This window comes from Syngnathoides biaculeatus, chromosome 17, assembly GCF_019802595.1.
Source record: "Syngnathoides biaculeatus isolate LvHL_M chromosome 17, ASM1980259v1, whole genome shotgun sequence".
NCBI classification, from domain to species: Eukaryota; Metazoa; Chordata; class Actinopteri; order Syngnathiformes; family Syngnathidae; genus Syngnathoides; species Syngnathoides biaculeatus.
Window position 1 is genome coordinate 15564571 of NC_084656.1, and position 18359 is coordinate 15582929.

General features: G+C 42.0%; 1 protein-coding gene across 2 annotated transcripts in view; it reads left to right on the top strand.

The window, feature by feature from the left end:
• Positions 1–1439: 1439 nt before the first annotated feature.
• Positions 1440–18359, top strand: part of si:dkey-247m21.3 (5-hydroxytryptamine receptor 4) — a 41918-nt gene continuing 24998 nt past the window's right edge. Inside the window, exons 1-5 of one of the 2 annotated variants that reach the window (XM_061801856.1) lie at positions 1440–1738; positions 14788–14869; positions 15302–15475; positions 16359–16559; positions 16642–16795. In XM_061801856.1, the coding sequence (XP_061657840.1) occupies positions 14847–14869; positions 15302–15475; positions 16359–16559; positions 16642–16795 (552 nt within the window). In that variant the 5' untranslated portion in view covers positions 1440–1738; positions 14788–14846. Of the gene's footprint in view, positions 1739–2701; positions 2826–14787; positions 14870–15301; positions 15476–16358; positions 16560–16641; positions 16796–18359 lie in introns of those variants that run through there. The other variant, XM_061801857.1, reaches the window with a different exon arrangement.

Genomic DNA, 18359 nt, shown 5'->3' on the forward strand with positions numbered 1-18359 from the left:
ATGTGGCCCGTGACAACAAAAATGAGTTTGACACCCCTGAGCTAAGGTATATTATTAAAACGTTGAAAACACTTTTTGCGTGCCGTCTTTCTTTGTAAGTATCTCATGTTTCAATGTGGGCACATGCGCCTTATAGACAGGTGTGGCTTATTTATGTACAAAATGTTTTTTCCTTTGAAAATGTACTGGGTGCGGCTTATAGTCCAGAAATTATGGTAGTCAAATAGGGTCTTGGTAAAATTGTAAAATGGATCTAATGGAAAAGAAATAAAACCTCTGGCATAACCTTTGGAAGAGGATCCCACACTGACCAATATTTACTGTTTGATTCACACCACCCACTGGAACACAAAGTAACCAGTCCACAGGCCAAGAGAAACTGAACAGACACAGAAGGAAAGCCCCGAAAACCCAGCTGCTGATTTGTGAAAGGTTCATCTGATTTCAGAAGGGACCGATAAGAACAAGGTGGATGAGAAAGGAAAGAGTGACGCTTCCAATCGACGAACTTCAAACCTGGTAACACCCTGAGACAAAGGTTCAGAGTGGATGCTCCATAACCAGAAAAGCAATCTGGTGTACAACACAACACACGTGGGTCAAGACTTAGACGTATACCTGCAACTCCAAGAGAAGCAGCACCTTTTGGGACAAACGTGCATATTCTGGACAGGGAAGACATATATGTGACTGTACATACACTGTCTCTAAACAAAGAAGGTGGGTTACTGGACCACATATCTCCCACTTAAGAACCAGAACAGACCAGTTGCGATCGATTCAATGACCTGGATGAATGAAAAGATTTACAACTAACTCTAATTTTTTCAACTTCTTCCCCGAGTGTTTATTTTGTCTAAGTCCCTGGTACCCGTAATATTTCGTTGGGCCTGCTTTATAATGCATCAAGCAACATATTCCATCTTATTGTCTTCTTTTGTGTGACACAGGAAGTGAGGAAAAAATGGACTGACAACTTCAATTTCGAACCAGTCCGTCGTGCCGCGCTTGCTGCGGATCGTGGCCACAAGAGGTCAGCAGTGCACTTAGTCATGAAATGGCGATTTATTAATCTTTCAAAAATGGCTCCAGGCGGGGAGTGTGTGTGTGTGTGTGTGTGTGCAGTGCTAATTTGCGAGTTTAATTGGAATTAACATTTAAACTGCGTTGTTTTACACTGTCTTAAAAGAATATTAGTGGTATTTTTTTAAATAATTTTTTTTTTTGCTGTTTTTGATCAACCGATCATGCAACTGTGTTTTAATTTTAGTTCACGGTGGTATTAGAAAGCTTTTTTTAGGAGTACTTGGTGTAAAAAAAATTGGATAAATTAAAAGTAATACTGTGCACCGAGAGGTGTGAATGGTTCAGGGTGTACCACGGCTCCTACCTGAAGATAGCTGAGATGGGCTCCAGCACTTTTACGACCCTTCTGAGGATAAGTGGCTCAGAAAATGGATGGATGGGACATTTGAGGGTCTCGTGCTGCGACGACGAACGTGGTCATACCGGTAAATGACCACTAGATAGCAGCATCATGCCCACCTCACTGTGAATTCACACCACTCCTTTTTCTCCCCCCCTCTCTGTTCTGTCTCTCTCTCTTTTCCTGTCTATCTGTTTTCCTGGCAAGAGTCAGTCCTTCGGCGGGGCTGCTGGTTCTGGGGGACCCAGCTGGAGTATGAGAGCATCACAACACAAGTGGATTGGAGGAAGGGAGGCGAGGCGCTTGAAGCAGGTTAGTGATTAACCTGAGATTCTAGAAGAAGGAAGAAAAAAAAAAAAGTTAGGCAAATCAGATGAGGGAAAAGTCAATCATTTCCAAATAAATCATTGAAATTTTAATATCCAGTACGACTTTCATAGCTGACCCCCTGTGTAGTCTTGTCACCTTAGAATGGTTCTACAGGTGTTCTTCATGTAGGTGTTTAAACTCTCCACTCTTGTACATATTTATTGCAGGTTTTTTTTTATACAGATGATGCATGATGTTGAAAATACAGTTTGGCTTATGTCGTTGACTTGATGTACCCCTGTATGTGTAGACACAAGGCATCATATTTATTCAGTGCTTAAGCATTATTTGCATTGTTGTAGTGTCCATTGTACTTCATTAATGTAGGGCAAAGATGCTTTTCAAACAGACGAGAAGCGCGCTCTATATTTGTCGTGCAGGTAGTAGATAGCTCTTAAGAAAGTAAAGTGCAGTGGTCCATATGAGAAGAGATTAATGGACTCCGAGGGGAGACGCTTTCATAAAAAAAAAAAAAAAAACTGGAAAGGCTTTTTCAGTTTATAAGAGACGCCTTCATAAAGTTTTCCGCGCATGACGTGCTTGAACTCGAGCTGACCTTATGCTGGTTTACTTGCGTTATAGACTTCTATCAGCAGATGTTTGGATGGGTAACCATGTGCACAACAGGAGGACGTGAAAGTTTTGTGTGAGGGGGTGGAAAAGAGAACCCAGACGATCTTTGGTGAGGCCTTAGCGTCTCTTTGTTTTTCTGAGAAATCGGACGGGATGTGTGTTTGTCACATTTTTTTGGTCCGCTTTGATCGCCAGCGTGACCCGTTGATCTTATACAAACGCCGTTTATGACTTTATATAAGACGCGTGCTTTGGTTGATGAAGGAAAGCGGGAAAGGCTGTCAAATCATATTCACAAGATCACAAAAGGTCCCATAAAGACAGAGGTGATGTCATGAGCAGAAGCAAGGGGTAGTAACATTTGAATGTTCCCCCAGCACAGAAATATACTCACTGGATGGAGTCCGTTGAAATGAAAATGCCCACGCCAACTATGATAACCATGATGCAGTGTAAAGTTAAGATCCATATTTTTCATATTGATTTATTCACATTACATTTACGTAATGCTTTTCTAGCTAATAATGTTGAGACATTGGGAAATGTCTGCTAGAAGTGACTAGGATCCTTTGAACTAGTACAAAGGATTGTCTTTGTGAATCATTTTTTAAAAATGGTCGAACCTCGAGTTACAAATTGAATTTGTTCCGTGACGCCACCGTCAAACCGAGGTCATGTTTATGTTGAAATGAGGTGAAATGCAACTTGTCCGTTGCAGCCGCAGAACAATGTCGTTTACCTTAGCTTGATTGTCGTGTCGTTAAAAATCAATGCTGTGCAATGTAGAAATAGTTGAGAAAAAAAAAATTCTGATGATGAGTGGGTTCGCTAGCAAAATCACGGAGATGTCCGTGTATTTACTGTTGGCCCTAAATGGCCTCGGCTTCCCACAATGCAGCAGAGCTCCCAGAGCTAAAAACAAAAACAAAGATGCCTGAAGCACGTAGCCAGTGATGTTTACGCAACACAGGAAAAAACACAAAGTTCTGAGCCTTTGTTAGCTTGTCCATCTCGAAATTCCAAGGTTGTGTATTGAAATCTCGGCATAGGCCAATTTTTAATTTGAAGTAAAAGGGAACTTCAATATGATTCCCAGAGTGGCCGTCAACCCATTTTTCTCGCCAAATGTCCGCTTCAGATAATTGAAACTGAATTTTCCATCGGCGTGAATGTGAATAATTGTTTTTCTATATGTGCCCAGTAATTGCAAAAAAATCCAGCGGTAGGTCGTTGACAGCAAAAAAGACAATTTCCAAGATGCCCTTAAGCAAGGCACAAACCCCTAATGGTTAATTGATGAGTTATGACGTGCGTGTCCTATTTTTTAGATGCTTATGGACGTCCTGCGAGGCATTGCCAAGTTTAGCTATCTTTATCGTATTCTGTTCTGCCGGGCAAACATAAATGTAAAATTATAATCATGTAAAGGAAAACGATTCAAGAACAAATCGCCCAGATCCCGCTGAAGCACACGCTGCAAAATTAATAAAGAGGATGCTTTGTGTCTATGTGGCCCATGTTTTCAGGACAAAAAAAAAAAAAAAAGCTTATGTAAAGGATATACTATTAATTTACAAGAAATAGTTCAGGGTTCTTAGGCACTTGGGAGAGAACTACTTTCTTTTAATTTGGGTCCCAACTGCAGCTCTCTGACCTGGTGTAGTCAGTATCATTGGTACCTCGCCAGTTGCCATCCACAGCTACATATAAATATTAGCAATAAATGAGACTTTAGTTTCATGAAAGGTAAAGATGACTTAAAAAACATTGTTCCAAATTGGTAAGCACAATAGAGTTTGAAGGTTATTGGCAGGTTTTAAAGAACTGAAAAGAGTAATTAATTGAAATTGCAGCATTAGGAGGAAACCCAAGTTGTGTGTTGTCACTTTGACTGTGACTGATAACACAACACACCACAAGTGGCATCTGTAAAGCTGATGCTGACAGTGTTAAAAGTATCGCACTGCATTGGAGCATCCCCGAGAAAAGCTCCTTCAGATTTCACCACTGACCTAAAAGATTTTTTTGGGGGCTAATAAATTAAAAATGCCTCCCGCAAATGTTATTTTCAACTATCTTCTCATCACTATATGAGGAAGTATGGCAATTATTATTAACTAGATAAGATAATTTACTGTAACACATGACAGCACTTGGGAAAAACAATAAACCATACATTTACGTAGTAAAGTACTCGACTCGTTGCCAGTCTTTCACGTGATGAATTTGTTTGCGTTTCGCATTCAGTTAACTTTCTAGGTGTGTCTAATTACGTGTTGTGGATATTTGATCAAACAAAAATAGCCCAATTTATTCTCTCACCTCGGGCTCAAGCAAGATGTAAAGTTTTCTTTGCATCTCATTGGCAGAACGAGTTTAATTGAATGTATTCGAATGCCGCCGGGCAGAATCAATACCTGTGAGGAATGATTACCGGTAATTAGCAGTGGTGTGAGGAAATCGTGCTTTGTGTTGGCTTCGGATGCACGCTCGGATCGCTCTGTAAAATGGTTCAAAGGCAAAATCACTGGAGTTGAGCCTGGACATTTATTGCTTTTTGAAGTTGAAATAGGACACACCTGAGCAACGAAAGCCCCATTGCACAAATAAATTACTTCAAGCAAAAGGTACTACTGTATCTTCAAAGTTATTCATCTGCCCGATGCAGATGTACAGTGAAGAAAATAAGTATTTGAACACCCTGCGATATTGCAAGTTCTCCCACTTAGAAATCATGGAGGGGTCTGAAATTTTCATTGTAGGTGCATGTCCACTGTGAGAGAGATAATCTAAAGAGAAAAATGTAGAAGTCACAGTGTATGATTTTTTTTTTAATGAATTATTTGTGTGATAGAGCTGCAAATAAGTATTTGAACACCTGAGAAAACCAATGTTAATATTTGGTACAGTAGCCTTTGTTTGCAATTACAGATGTCAAACGTTTCCTGTCGTTGTTCACCAGGTTTGCACACACTGCAGGAGGGATTTTGGCCCACTCCTCCACACAGATCTTCTCTAGATCAGACAGGTTTCTGGGCTGTCACTGAGAAAAATGGAGTTTCAGCTCCTTCCAAAGATTTTCTATTGGGTTTAGTTCTAGAGACTGGCTAGGCCACGAAAGAACCTTGATATGCTTTTTACGGAGCCCCTCCTTGGTTTTACTGGCTGTGTGGTTCGGGTCATTGTCAAGTTGAAAGACCCAGCCGTGACCCATCTTCAATGCTCTGACTGAGGGAAAGAGGTCGTTTCCCAAAATCTCACAATACATGGCCGCGGTCATCCTCTCCTTAATACAGTGCAGTCGTCCTGTCCCATGTGCAGAAAAACGCCCCCAAAGCATGATGCTACCACCCCCATGCTTCACAGTAGGGATGGTGTTCTTGGGATGGAATTTATCATTCGTCTTCCTCCAAACACCGTTAGTGGAATTATGACCACAAAGTTCCATTTTGGTCTCATCTGACCACAAACCTTTCTCCCATGACTCGTCTGTATCATTCAAATGGTCATTGGCAAATTTAAGATGGGCCTGTACATGTGCTGGTTTAAGTAGGGGAACCTTCCTTGCCATGCATGATTTCAAACGATGACGTATTCGTGTATGACCAACAGTCACCTTGGAAAGGGTGGTCCCATCTCTTTTCAGGTCATTGACCAAGTCCTGTCGTGTAGTCCTGGGCTGATTCCTCACCTTTCTAAGGATCTTTGAGACTGCACGAGGTGATATCTTGCATGAGGCTCCACTCCGATTGAGATTGACCATCATGTTTAGCTTCTTGGATTTTCTAATGATTGCTCCAACAATGGACCTTTTTTCACCAACTTGCTTGGCAATTTCTCCATAGCCCTTTCCAGCCGTGTGGAGTTGTACAATTTTGTCTCTGGTGTCTTTGGACAGCTCTTTGGGCTCGGCCATTTTACAAGTTTGAGTCTTACTGATTGTATGGGATGGACAGGTGTTTTTATGCAGCTAATGACCTCACACGGGTGCATCTGATTCAGGATAATACATGGAGTGGAAGTGGACTTTTAAAGGCGGAATAACAGGTCTTTAAGGGTCAAAATTCTAGCTGATGGACAGGTGTTCAAAAACTTATTTGCAGCTGTATCAAATAAATCATTAAAAAATCATACATTCTGGATTTTTCTTTTTAGATGATCTCTCTCACAGTGGACATGCACACAGGATGAAAATTTCAAGGATTTCTAAGTAGGAGAACTTGCAATACAGCAGGGGTTAAAATACTTATTTGCAGCCATATCAAATAAATCGTTAAAAAAAGCATACGTTGTGATTTCTGGATATTTCTTTTTAGATCACCTCTCTCACAGTGGACATGCACCTACGATGAAAATTTCAGACCCGTACATGATTTCCAAGTTGGAGAACTTGCAATATAGCAGGGTGTTCAAATACTTATTTTCTTTGCTGTAAATACCTGGAGATAAAATGAGAAGATTTGGTATCTTTTTATCTTTGTCTCTTAATGTCAAACTCAATTGTTTTCATTATTTGCGACATAGAGTCACTGACTGTAGTGGTACGCACGCCTGACTTTGGTGCAGGCAGTGTGGGATCGAGTCCCGCTCAATGATGGGGTTGATATCTGCCCAGCGACTGACTGGCGACCAGTTCAGCGTGTAGTTCGCCTTACACTGGCTGGGTTAAGCTCCATCCCTCCCAAGACCCTTGTGAGGATAAGCGGCTTGGATAATGGATGGATGGATATTTGATACATCAGAAATAAAACTGGCATTGTTGCTACCAGTTTTATGGAAGATGCAGTAAGTGCAGTGTATTGTTTGGTCCTGCAACAGCCCGTGTTGAGAACTGAGAGCGTCATGTAGACCAGGAGTACTTCTTCGCCCAAACGGACGACGACTGGCTGCACGCTTTCCTTCCGACAGCGTGTATCTGTGCCATCATTATTTTCCGGTCGTGCAGTGTGGCGGTCACTGTAATGTGACAAGCTCTGCACACTCAATTACCCTCTCACTTGACATTATACCTGCAACCTTTATTCGCTAGCCATGCTCCTTTCACTGAGAGCGGGTTTCATGTCGCTGCATTCATGCATGTGTAACACAGTACAATGTATGTGTACATCTGCACGGTAATGACTGTGTCGTGTTGAAAGCATGGAAAAATCGGCCCCTATGAACAACAACAAAAAAACAAGACCTGAAGAATATCACTTTTGTGAACGTATTTGAAGACGGATTTATTTCACCTTTGAAATTGTTTTGCCGTAAGTTGCTTGGCAATATTTTTTTTATTGCCTGCGTGACTTTCTTTGAGTTGTTGCTTTTTGGGACTTGAATAAAAGAAAGTCACTCCCTCTAAGCGTGCGAGTGACATTTACCTCTAACACAGTGCTGCAAATACAAATCAACATAGTAAACATGATTTTGTGATTAGACGAATATGTCCGTAGAATTAAAAAAAAAAAAAAGACATTTCAAGACGCTTCTGATGTACGTGCCGAATAGTCAAACCACAACAAGATTGTGTCTTGAAACAATTAATGTCCAATCATTTTATTGTAGAAGCGTTTCTGATAGTACAGTCTTGTGGAAAACCAAACATGATACTTTATTTAGGTATGAGAGAGACTTCTATAACTAGAAAAAATAATCGTAACTCAGAATTCAAGATAATTGCTTGTAATTAACAAAATCTCTCAAATCAGAGCCATTCTTTTAAAATTACTACCCTTTTCTTTTTGTCTGTTTCTGCCTCCACCAGCTTTATTAATTTCAATATCTCTGCGTATCAGCCACTGAAAATACAGGACTTCGGAGATCTGATATAACGCGGCATCTCAACATGTCCCCATATTTGTTTTCCCCAAATGTCAAAATGTATTTTAGAGCGCCGCGCATGCGTGGCAAATTAGAGCAAGTGGAAGAAAATCGGCCAGATGCCACTTTTCTGATGCACAATGCCAACGCAAACACAAAGTGGTACGCTTGCTTTTCACTACTCTTCCCTACCCAGTTAAAAAAATGCATTGCATTCATCAAAAACAAACAAATCTCTTTATTCACATTTTTACCTTACCAAAGAAAGAGTCCTGCGGGTATTAAATCCCTGAAAGATTTGAGTGCCAGTAGTTTCAATTAAATTACTTGTAAATTCTATTGGCAAGTCTTTCTAATATTTAGGTTGTCTTATTTTGAAAGACAGGGCAGAGGTTGTTGTTGTTGTTTTTTTTTTTTTTTTTTTTTTGCATCAGCTCATTAGGTAGTGCAAGTGTACCTAAAATAGTGACCGGTGAGTGTCCACTCCACCTTGCCCCTGGCTGATCTCGGGCCTCGCGTCTTGTCTAAAATCAGCGCAGCAACAGGATCAGGGAGGAACAGAACCGTAATTAATGGATCACATTTTGACTGGTTTAATTTTAGCAGATGCTAAGATTAGTTTAGAGATTTATAACCCAGGGAACATTTACAGAATTGCGCTTTACAAAATCCCGTCCCACCGGAGAATGCAATCCGTTGTATAGGCTCACTGGGAGGGGAGGGGGGGGGGGGGGGATCACTAGTATGACAGCTGCCAAAAATGGTCTTTAAGCTGACTAAAGTGTCTCCAAATGCAGCCTGCTTATTCAGCTGCTTGTTACACGGGCATTAACTGTCCTGTTCACACATCACACGCTGCATCTACAGAGCTTACGTGGGCTCACACACACACACACACACACACACACACACACACGACCCCCCCTGCAGCCTCCACCCCCCCAGTTCGTGTGCTGCGTTTTGGATTTTGAATCTCTTTTCCAGCCAGCTGTGGACCTCTGTGTCCGATAATGAATACCGTATATTCCCCGCAGATGCTCCTCTGCCACGGAATGTAATATCTGTCCTGGCCAATCCGGACCAGTTGTCCTCTGAGGATTGACTGTTTACACTACGTTCTTCTTCCACCAGTAACCCTAACCCAAACAAAACCATATATTGTGATTGTTTTAATGCATATTCGAGCCTTAATCATGAGTACAAAAAACTAGCTTGGAGTTTTGCCTGAATTAAGTCATCCAATGGCTTGACAAAAGTCTTGGAACACACTTTATCAGTGATTTCACTAATTGGCGGTTTAATTAGAGTCTGAGTCTTCATTGTTCAGTTTACTAAATGGTTTGTGGGGAATGGTTTGGAAACATAGCATCAAACATCTTTTGACATGAACTAATTCTGAGTTTGGGGTTTGAATCCGGGCCGCGGCCTTCCCGTGTAGCGTTTGCATGTTCCCCCCCCCACCCCCCCCCTTTGCCTCGTTGAGGTCTTCTCCAGGTACTCCGGCTTGCTGCCATATTCCCAAAGCACGCACAGGAGGTTAATTGAACTCGGTGAACCGCCCACAGTTGTGAATTTCAATCGTTAAATTCCAATTATTATTGTACTCAAATACTGTCTGGGCGGCACGGTGGATAAGCTAGTAAAGCGTTGGCCTCACAATTCTGAGCACCTGGGTTCAATCCCGGCCCCACCTGTGTGGAGTTTGCATGTTCTCCCCGTGCCTGCGTGGGTATCCCCTGGGTGGGCACTTCGGTTTCCTTTCACGTCCCAAAAACATGCAACATTAATAAGACACTCTAAATTGCCCCGAGGTGTGATTGTGAGTGCAGCTGTCTGTCTCTGCCCTGCAATTGGCTGGCAACCAGTTCAGGGTGTACCCCGCCTCCTCCTGCCCGTTGACAGCTGGGATAGGCTCCAGCACTCCCCACAACCCTCGTGTGGATAAGTGGCAACAAAAATGAATGGATGGATGGATGGAATAATGTCTCGTGCATAGCACATAGAGTACAACCTTCTAAATGTAATTGATGGAAAAAATGACTGGAGACAAAAAATCGCAACGTGTCATACAGCACGATTTGGTTGTATATGTCATGTATATGTTTATATAGAGTACATACCATAAATGTCATTCTGCAATCACTTTGTAAATTTATTCCACTCAACCTTTGGAACTGGAGCCTTTCGGTTCGAGTCCTGTTGTGGACCAAATGTAAAATGGCAACTACTATAGTTGTCAGAAAGATGCTATTAGGCTTCCTGACTACTGTCAAGGTGCCCTTGAGCAGCAAGGTATCACCCCCTCCCCCTCTCCCACAACCTCCAAGTTCAAGAGGTGCGGCACTGTCCGCAGGCCCCTTTAACTCTCTGCATGTGTGCGATTTGGTTCTCTGCAACACAAATAGACAGTAGAGCCTTAGTTGAATTTCCCCTTAAGGGGTGATAATCAGCTTAATAAATTAATTATACATAAATATTTGAATGGGGCCCAGGCTTCTTTGTATATGAAAAGTTGGGCCCCGAGGTCAAAATGGTTTAAGAACCCTTGCTTCACAACATTTTGACTTATTTTCCAGCACGTAGGCACTCACACAAGTTCTTGCACACTTAATTATTTGACATTGCACACTTTACGACGCATACACAAATCGCCGTTTCCATCTGCATCATCAGTCCTAGCTGTATTTTAAGAGTCAGTTCTTGTGACAAACATTTAAGATTGCAGAGGGATAAAATGTTGAGCACGACACCGCGCAGTCTCCTTGGCAACGGAATCAGAATCTCTCCCACATGAGGATCAGCAACTGTTTCGTGAGTACAAACACGGAGGTCAGATTTCGCTTATCATAATGTGAGCTGTGAGAAGATGATAATGTGCGTTGGATATAGTGACATCTTTTCAGGGTTAGTGCTGACATTTTAAGTAAGTTGGTTGCGTGGGCCCAAGAAAACATGGACAAAACTTCAATTTTATGCAATGTTGATATGGAATCAATACTCTAGAGATTGATGCTGTACATGCAGGTCCTCCCATGTTTACAAATACTAATTTGGACCTTTCAGGGAACATTTGCTGTAAATGTTGTTTGTACCTCGGAAGTCATGGAATGTTGCCTGCAGCATTATCGTGCCATGTGACCCCCCAAAAAATCCTTAAAGGGGAATTCCGCTGGTTTGCATTAACAATGTATCCAATAGTTCCTCTAATACATACTCTATTTTGACAATGTGATGCTAAATCCACTCTCATTTAAGTGTTTTCAGAAGATTTTTATCAACAATTACGAATTTTCAGGGGCGCTGCCATTTTCGCGAGTCACATGACCCACGTGCGCAGATTTGACGTGTTACATACCTCAACAAAGGCTTGATTACATGGGACACCATTTATGCCCAGCACTGATTTCTCTGATTTATCATCATCTGATGAAGAAATAACAGTATCAGTTGATCGGGAAGACGGAGGAATACTTCCATACACAGCCATGAGCGGCTCCGCCACTCGGCCGATCAAGCGATACTGCTATTTCTTCCTCAGATGAGGATACATCTGACAAATCAGCGCTGGGCATAATGGTGTGCCATGTAATCGAGCGTTTGGAACCCCACGTAACACGTCACATACGCCCGTGCAAAAATGGCAGCGCCCCTGAAAATTCATAATTGTCGATAAAAATCTTCTCAAAACACTATTACATAAGAGAGGATTTAACATCACATTGTCAAAATAGAGTGCATATTACATGACCTATTGGATACATTGTTAATGCAAACCAGTGGAACTCCCTTTAAGTGATCTCGGTTGCATGGATTTGTCTTGATGAGTATCAAATGGGCATTGAATCGGAGCCACAAGCCTCTTCTCTCTTCCACAATTGCGACACGTGGTTGAAAAGAAATGGGTCAGGCACTGTCAAACTCTTGAGTTCAGCACAGACTGTACTTATACTCCTGGACACCCACAATTCCATTTTGAATTTCCTTATTTTTATCACAAACACAAGACTGTTTCTTACAATGGCCCTGTAGGAAGTGTAAGCACTGAGCAAATCTCATTTTTTCCATTTAGTGTATTTTCTGTCAATTTAAAGATGAAGGTAAAATGTTGGGAAGAATAACTCAAAAGTGATAGTCTACAGACCGGGCATGCTGTTTTTTCTCGTGTTGATTCCACTGAACCTGCAGCCGCACAACGAGTCGTTGTAATTTGTCGCATCGACAGGAGTTCAATTTTGCCTTGAATAATGCAACGGCTGACCAACATTGCTATGAATCAAAGGTGCCGTGTTCAGAAAAGAAATGTAGTGACATCCAGTCCAATATGGATAGAAAGAAGCCCTTGTTTTGTTCTCTCTCACTGCTCTCCTCACCTCAATTTTGTGCCAGTCACACATAAAACCGAAATGGCGAGATGTGAAACGACACCTCCTTCTCTGGACATCCCACGAGAAATCTCACTTTCTCCTTCTCGTCATTCTCTAGCGCGCACATTTTTTTTCGGACATTTTTTTTTTCTTTAGCACCTGATTGCATGTGTAAATAGAAGTCAGTGATACAATGACTGATTAAAGGAGTCCAATGATCAAAAGTAAGTCAGATGAATGTAAGGTATTGCCACATTATAGTAACATTTCTCAATTTAGACCAGTAGACATCTCTGATTTACAATGTTGAATATCATTGACAAAGTGGTGTACACAAAGAGAAGACAAAGTAGTGTACAGTGAAATACTGCAACGTATATAGTAAGTTACAGTTTAACAGAGTAGTAGCCCGTACAGTAGAGTAAAAATTAAGAAATTCAACCAATTCTGTCTTAACTTGAGGATATGGACAGGTTGAATAACAAGAGTGTCACTTTAACGCACAGGTGTCAAACTCAAAGGCCGGGGGCCAGATCTGGCCCGCCACATGATTTTATGTGGCCCGCGAAGCCAAATCCAGAGTGTCAATTTCCGTGATTCTTGTAAAAATCTGTACCAAAATTTCTGATTGTCATCTATCATAAATGATAAATTGGAGATATTACAAGGATTTTTGTGTTATCCATCCAGCCATCCATTTTCTTAGCTGCTTATCCTCATGAGGGTCGCAGGAGTTCTGGAGCCTATACCAGCTGTCAACGGGCAGGAAGCAGGGTACACCCTGTACTGGTTGCCAGCCAGTCGCAGGGCACATAGGAATAAACAACCTTCGCACTCAAAATCACACCTAGGGGCAATTTAGGGTGTCCAATTAATGTTGCATGTTTTTGGGATGTGGGAGGAAACCCGGAGAAAACCCACGCAGGCACGAGGAGAACCATGCAAACTCCGCACAGGCGAGTCCAGGATTGAACCCGGGACCTCAGAACTGTGAGGCCAACGCTTTCCAGCTGATCAACCCTGCCGCCTTTTTGTGTTACCAAACATGAATATTTGAAAAACACATTACCATTGATTTCTGATTCCAAAACTGAGGGAAACCGGAACAACAATGTGGGCCCGCGAGAAAAATGAGTCTGACACCCCTGCTGTAAGGCCTAACACGTCACAGGTAGAGGATGGTGATGATGATGATATTACGATAGAGTGCTCTCGTGCTCTCGTTGCAGGAAGTAGTTATTGGCAGGATCACCGTCTGTCACTTTGCGGGCATTGTGTTGACACTCGAGTGCAATAACACCTCACAGGGGTCATAAAAAAGACACAGATGAAGTCAAAATCGGTATTTAAAACCGATAAGACAGATGACCAAACCCTCTGCTGCTGTTATTCGAGACAGGGGAATGGAGCACAATGCCAAAACACACTTTAGGAGAAAATCTAGCTTGAACTCACCAGTGACACAAATATGCACATAAACGGAGAACTTTATTTAGGGTTACGGGGGAAGGGGGAGGGGCATGATCTGATTATCTTGTGCTGTGGGTGTCTGTTCCGTCTTTCCAAGCTGTTGATTTTTTTCGGACTTCCTCATTCTCTCTCAGAGGTGTAATCTATTTTGTCAACAGAAGAGGAAACACTGACACGAAACTCGACTGGTGGTGTAGTAAAAAAAGGATTCCTTTGTCCTAGTTGGGTGTGCTGGACCGAGAATCTTGTTTGGGTGAAGGTCATGACACAAAACCATAATTTATTACCTTTTTTTTTCTTTTACTATAATTTTAACATTTACATTATATTTGTGTATAAAATGACTATATATTGGTGTAGAACTGCCCTCCATTATATTGACTTATGTTTCAAATATTTTGATCTTATTTTGCCACATTTGAGTCAAAAATCATTCATTTATACTGTTCGATTGGTGTTTGTTGTATTATTTGTACGCGTATAGATGCTTGTGCACCTAATATTATGGATCATGATTGTATAAGTAGACTAATAGTTGAAGTTATTGGTGTAAATTTATGTTTACCAGTTACATCAATACTACTTTATTCATCCACCAGGAAGTCCTTGTTCACCAGCTAAACTGTGATGTCACCTAAATATATATATTTGCATTGTTTTTGCATTCTGGTGTAGACATCTGTGGCCCCAATCACCATGGAGCTTATATGTATAATACTTGTTACACACTGGCATTCCTTTGGTAATGTGATAAATAAATACCGTCATATAATATCTTGACAGGTCAGGAGCATGGGGTGAAGGGGGCTCTCCTCAGCTGACCTGAAGGCAGATGACCAGTGATGGCCACAGCATCACCTCCACTGTAAGTCGCGAGTCCAAATGTAACCAAAACGATCAACAAAATCTGTAGTTTTAGAGGGGATTTGTTTGGACACGAAAAGTTGGGTCTGTGGAATGACTGCCTACTCATGAAGTGTGAAACTAAACACCCGATTACATCTTTTGTCAGTTCCGTATCTCCGAAAATGTGTCTGTGAGCAATCCGTTTCGCACTTCTGCCCCATTAACCAACACCAAGTCTCTCTTCCCTTGACGTGATCAACTTGACGCCCCAGAATCACTTTCAAGCGACAAATACTGAAACTTGTGTTGTGCGAGCTCAGAAAACTCTTACACCAAATTCGTGTTATTTCATTAAAAGAAAAAAACAAAAGGAGGTCAAGAAAATGATGGCCATATCGTATGTGAAACTTGAAAGTGCGAGCTCACCCGTGGTTTATTCCGTTTCTGGCAGTTTGAAGGACGGTGTGATAAATCCAGAACATCAACAACAGGAGCAAGAGCAGCAGGAGTTCCTGAGGTCGTTGGAGAACATCCTGCTCACCATTGCGCTCTCCGTCATTATCATCATGACGGTGTTCGGCAACCTGCTGGTCATGGTGGCCTTGTGCAAGGATCGACATTTACGGTGAGACTTTTGAAACGCAAGGATCCGCTTGAACTGTTCTCAAACTCTGAAGTTTTTGGACACCGCAGCCTTGTTCTTCTGTGACAATACACACAAACACTGACAATAAATAACAAGTTAGGAACAGTGAGGACACACAAGTAAGTCATACGTAGCAATCCTGGACCACAGCATTTGTGTTTCTCCATTTGTCAAATACTAAAACAATCTTTTTAGTACTTGGGCATAATTTTTTAAATCGTACCCAGAGTACGGTCTGGAAGGGAAAAAGTTGAAAAAAAAAAAAATCTCATTCTCCACAACTTTGATAATATGTAATCATTTTACTGTGCCCTGTTGACATAGCAATCTAGTACTTCACAGAATTAAAAAAGCCATTTTTTCCCCTCCTTGTAATTTCGAGCGAGTTTTTACTTGGATTTTCACACATTAACCCGGGTTGTGCACAGCTAGACCCAAAGTGGTACTCAAGCCGCGGCCCTTTTGCGAAAAAAAAGTCCCCTTCTTGGTGCTATTATTATATATTTATATTTTGCTGGCAGAAAGCAGTGGCCAGGAACTCCCAATCGACAAATAATTTTACTACTAAATATCTTTGGATACCTCTTTATGGCCATCGAGAACCTGCCCTACAAAATCTCCGTGGACGATCATGAAATTAGCCACTAGAGAAATAATAGTAAAATATACTAATTTCAGCAAATCACGTGTACTGTGTGGTGTGCTGTGTTTGCTACATCATAGCATAAAAGAGTTAAGCACCTGTACACCATTTTTTTCCCATGTTTGTGGGATCTTACACATTTTAAAGAGCTAAAATATGAATGTTATGTACCCAGCGGCTCGTAGTCGTTTCATTTTTCTCTTCCCCCTGATGTCGCAGGAAGAAAAAGACCAACTACTTCATTGTGTCGCTGGCCTTTGCTGACCTGTTGGTGGCGCTGGTGGTGATGCCCTTTGCGGCCATCGAGCTGACCACGGGTGTGTGGAAATACGGCGAGATTTTCTGTCTGGTGCGAACGTCGCTGGACGTCCTGTTGACCACCGCGTCCATCCTGCATCTGTGCTGCATTGCACTGGACAGGTCTGTGTGTGCGTGGGTGTGTGTGTATGTGTGTCTCAACTAATTGAAAAAGAGTGGGCTGACACTTGTGTGCGTGTTTTAGGTACTACGCTATCTGCTGCCAGCCTCTTGTGTACAGACACAAGATGACCCCTCTCCGAGTGGCAGTGATGCTCAGTGGCTGCTGGCTCATCCCCACGTTCATTTCCTTCCTGCCTATCATGCAAAGCTGGAACGCCATTGGCATCGAGGATATAGTAAGTCCTCACTCGCTCGGCACCGTCGCCAAGGATGAGGTAATCGACTCACCAAGAGAAAGTAAAAGCAAGGTCAAGCAAATACAGTGAAGTAAATAAGTATTTGAACACCCTGCTATATTGCAAGTTCTCCCACTTAGAAATTATGGAGGGGTCTAAAATTTTCTTTGTAGGTGCATGTCCACTGTGAGAGAGATAATCTAAAGAGAAAAATGTATGATTTTTTTTAATGATTTATTTGTGTGATAGAGCTGCAAATAAGTATTTGAACACCTGAGAAAACCAATGTTAATATTTGGTACAGTAGCCTTTGTTTGCAATTACAGACGTCAAACGTTTCCTGTCGTTGTTCACCAGGTTTGCACACACTGCAGGAGGGATTTTGGCCCACTCCTCCTCACAGATCTTCTCTAGATCAGACAGGTTTTTGGGAGGTTTCTGAGAAAGACTGAGTTTCAGCTCCCTCCAAAGATTTTCCATTGGTTTTAGATCTGGAGACTTGGCAGAACCATGATATGCTTCTTACGGAGCCACTCCTTGGTTTTCCTGGCTGTGTGATTCGGGTCATTGCCATGTTGAAAGACCCAGCCACGACCCATCTTCAATGCTCTGACTGAGGGAAAGAGGTTCTTCCCCAAAATCTCACACAATACATGGCCACGGTCGTCTTTTCCTTAATACAGTGCAGTCGTGCATGTGCATGATGCTACCTCCCCCATGTTTCACAGTAGGGATGGTGTTCTAGGGAATGGAACTCATCATTCATCTTCCTCCAAACACATTTAGTAGAATTATGACCAAAAAGTTCAATTTTGGTCTCATCTGACCACAAAACTTTCTCCCATGACTCCTCTGTATCATCCAAATGGTCATTGCCAAATTTAAGATGGGCCTTGACATGTGCTGGTTTAAGTAGGGGAACCTTTCGTGCCATGCATGAATTCAAACGATGACGTCTTAGTCTATTACCACCAGTCACCTTGGAAACGGTGGTCCCAGCTCTTTTCTGGTCATTGACCAAGTCCTGTCACGTAGTTCTGGGCTGATTCCTCACCTTTCTAAGGATCATTGAGACCCCACAAGGTGATATCTTGCATGGGGCTCCACTCGATTGAGATTGACCGTCATCTTTAGCTTTTTCCATTTTCTAATGATTGCTCCAACTGTGGACCTTTTTTCCACCAAGCTGCTTGGCAATTTCTCCGTAGCCCTTTCCAGTCGTGTGGAGTTGTACAATTTTTGTCTTTGGGCAGCTCTTTGGTCTTGGCCACGTTACAAGTTTGAGTCTTCGTGATTGTATGGGGTGGACAGGTGTCTTTATGCATCTAACGACCTCACACAGGCGCATCTGATTCAGGATAATACATGGAGTGGGGGTGGACTTTTAAAGGCGGACTCACAGATCTTTGAGAGCAGAATTCTAGCTGATAGACAGGTGTTCAGATACTTATTTTCTTCACTGTACTTCCTCCTTCCTTAAAGAGTACTGTGTTCTTCTGGTGAGGACAAACAGTGCATAAAGCTCCATGCCCTCATATTGTGTTTTTTCTCATAACATTTTCCA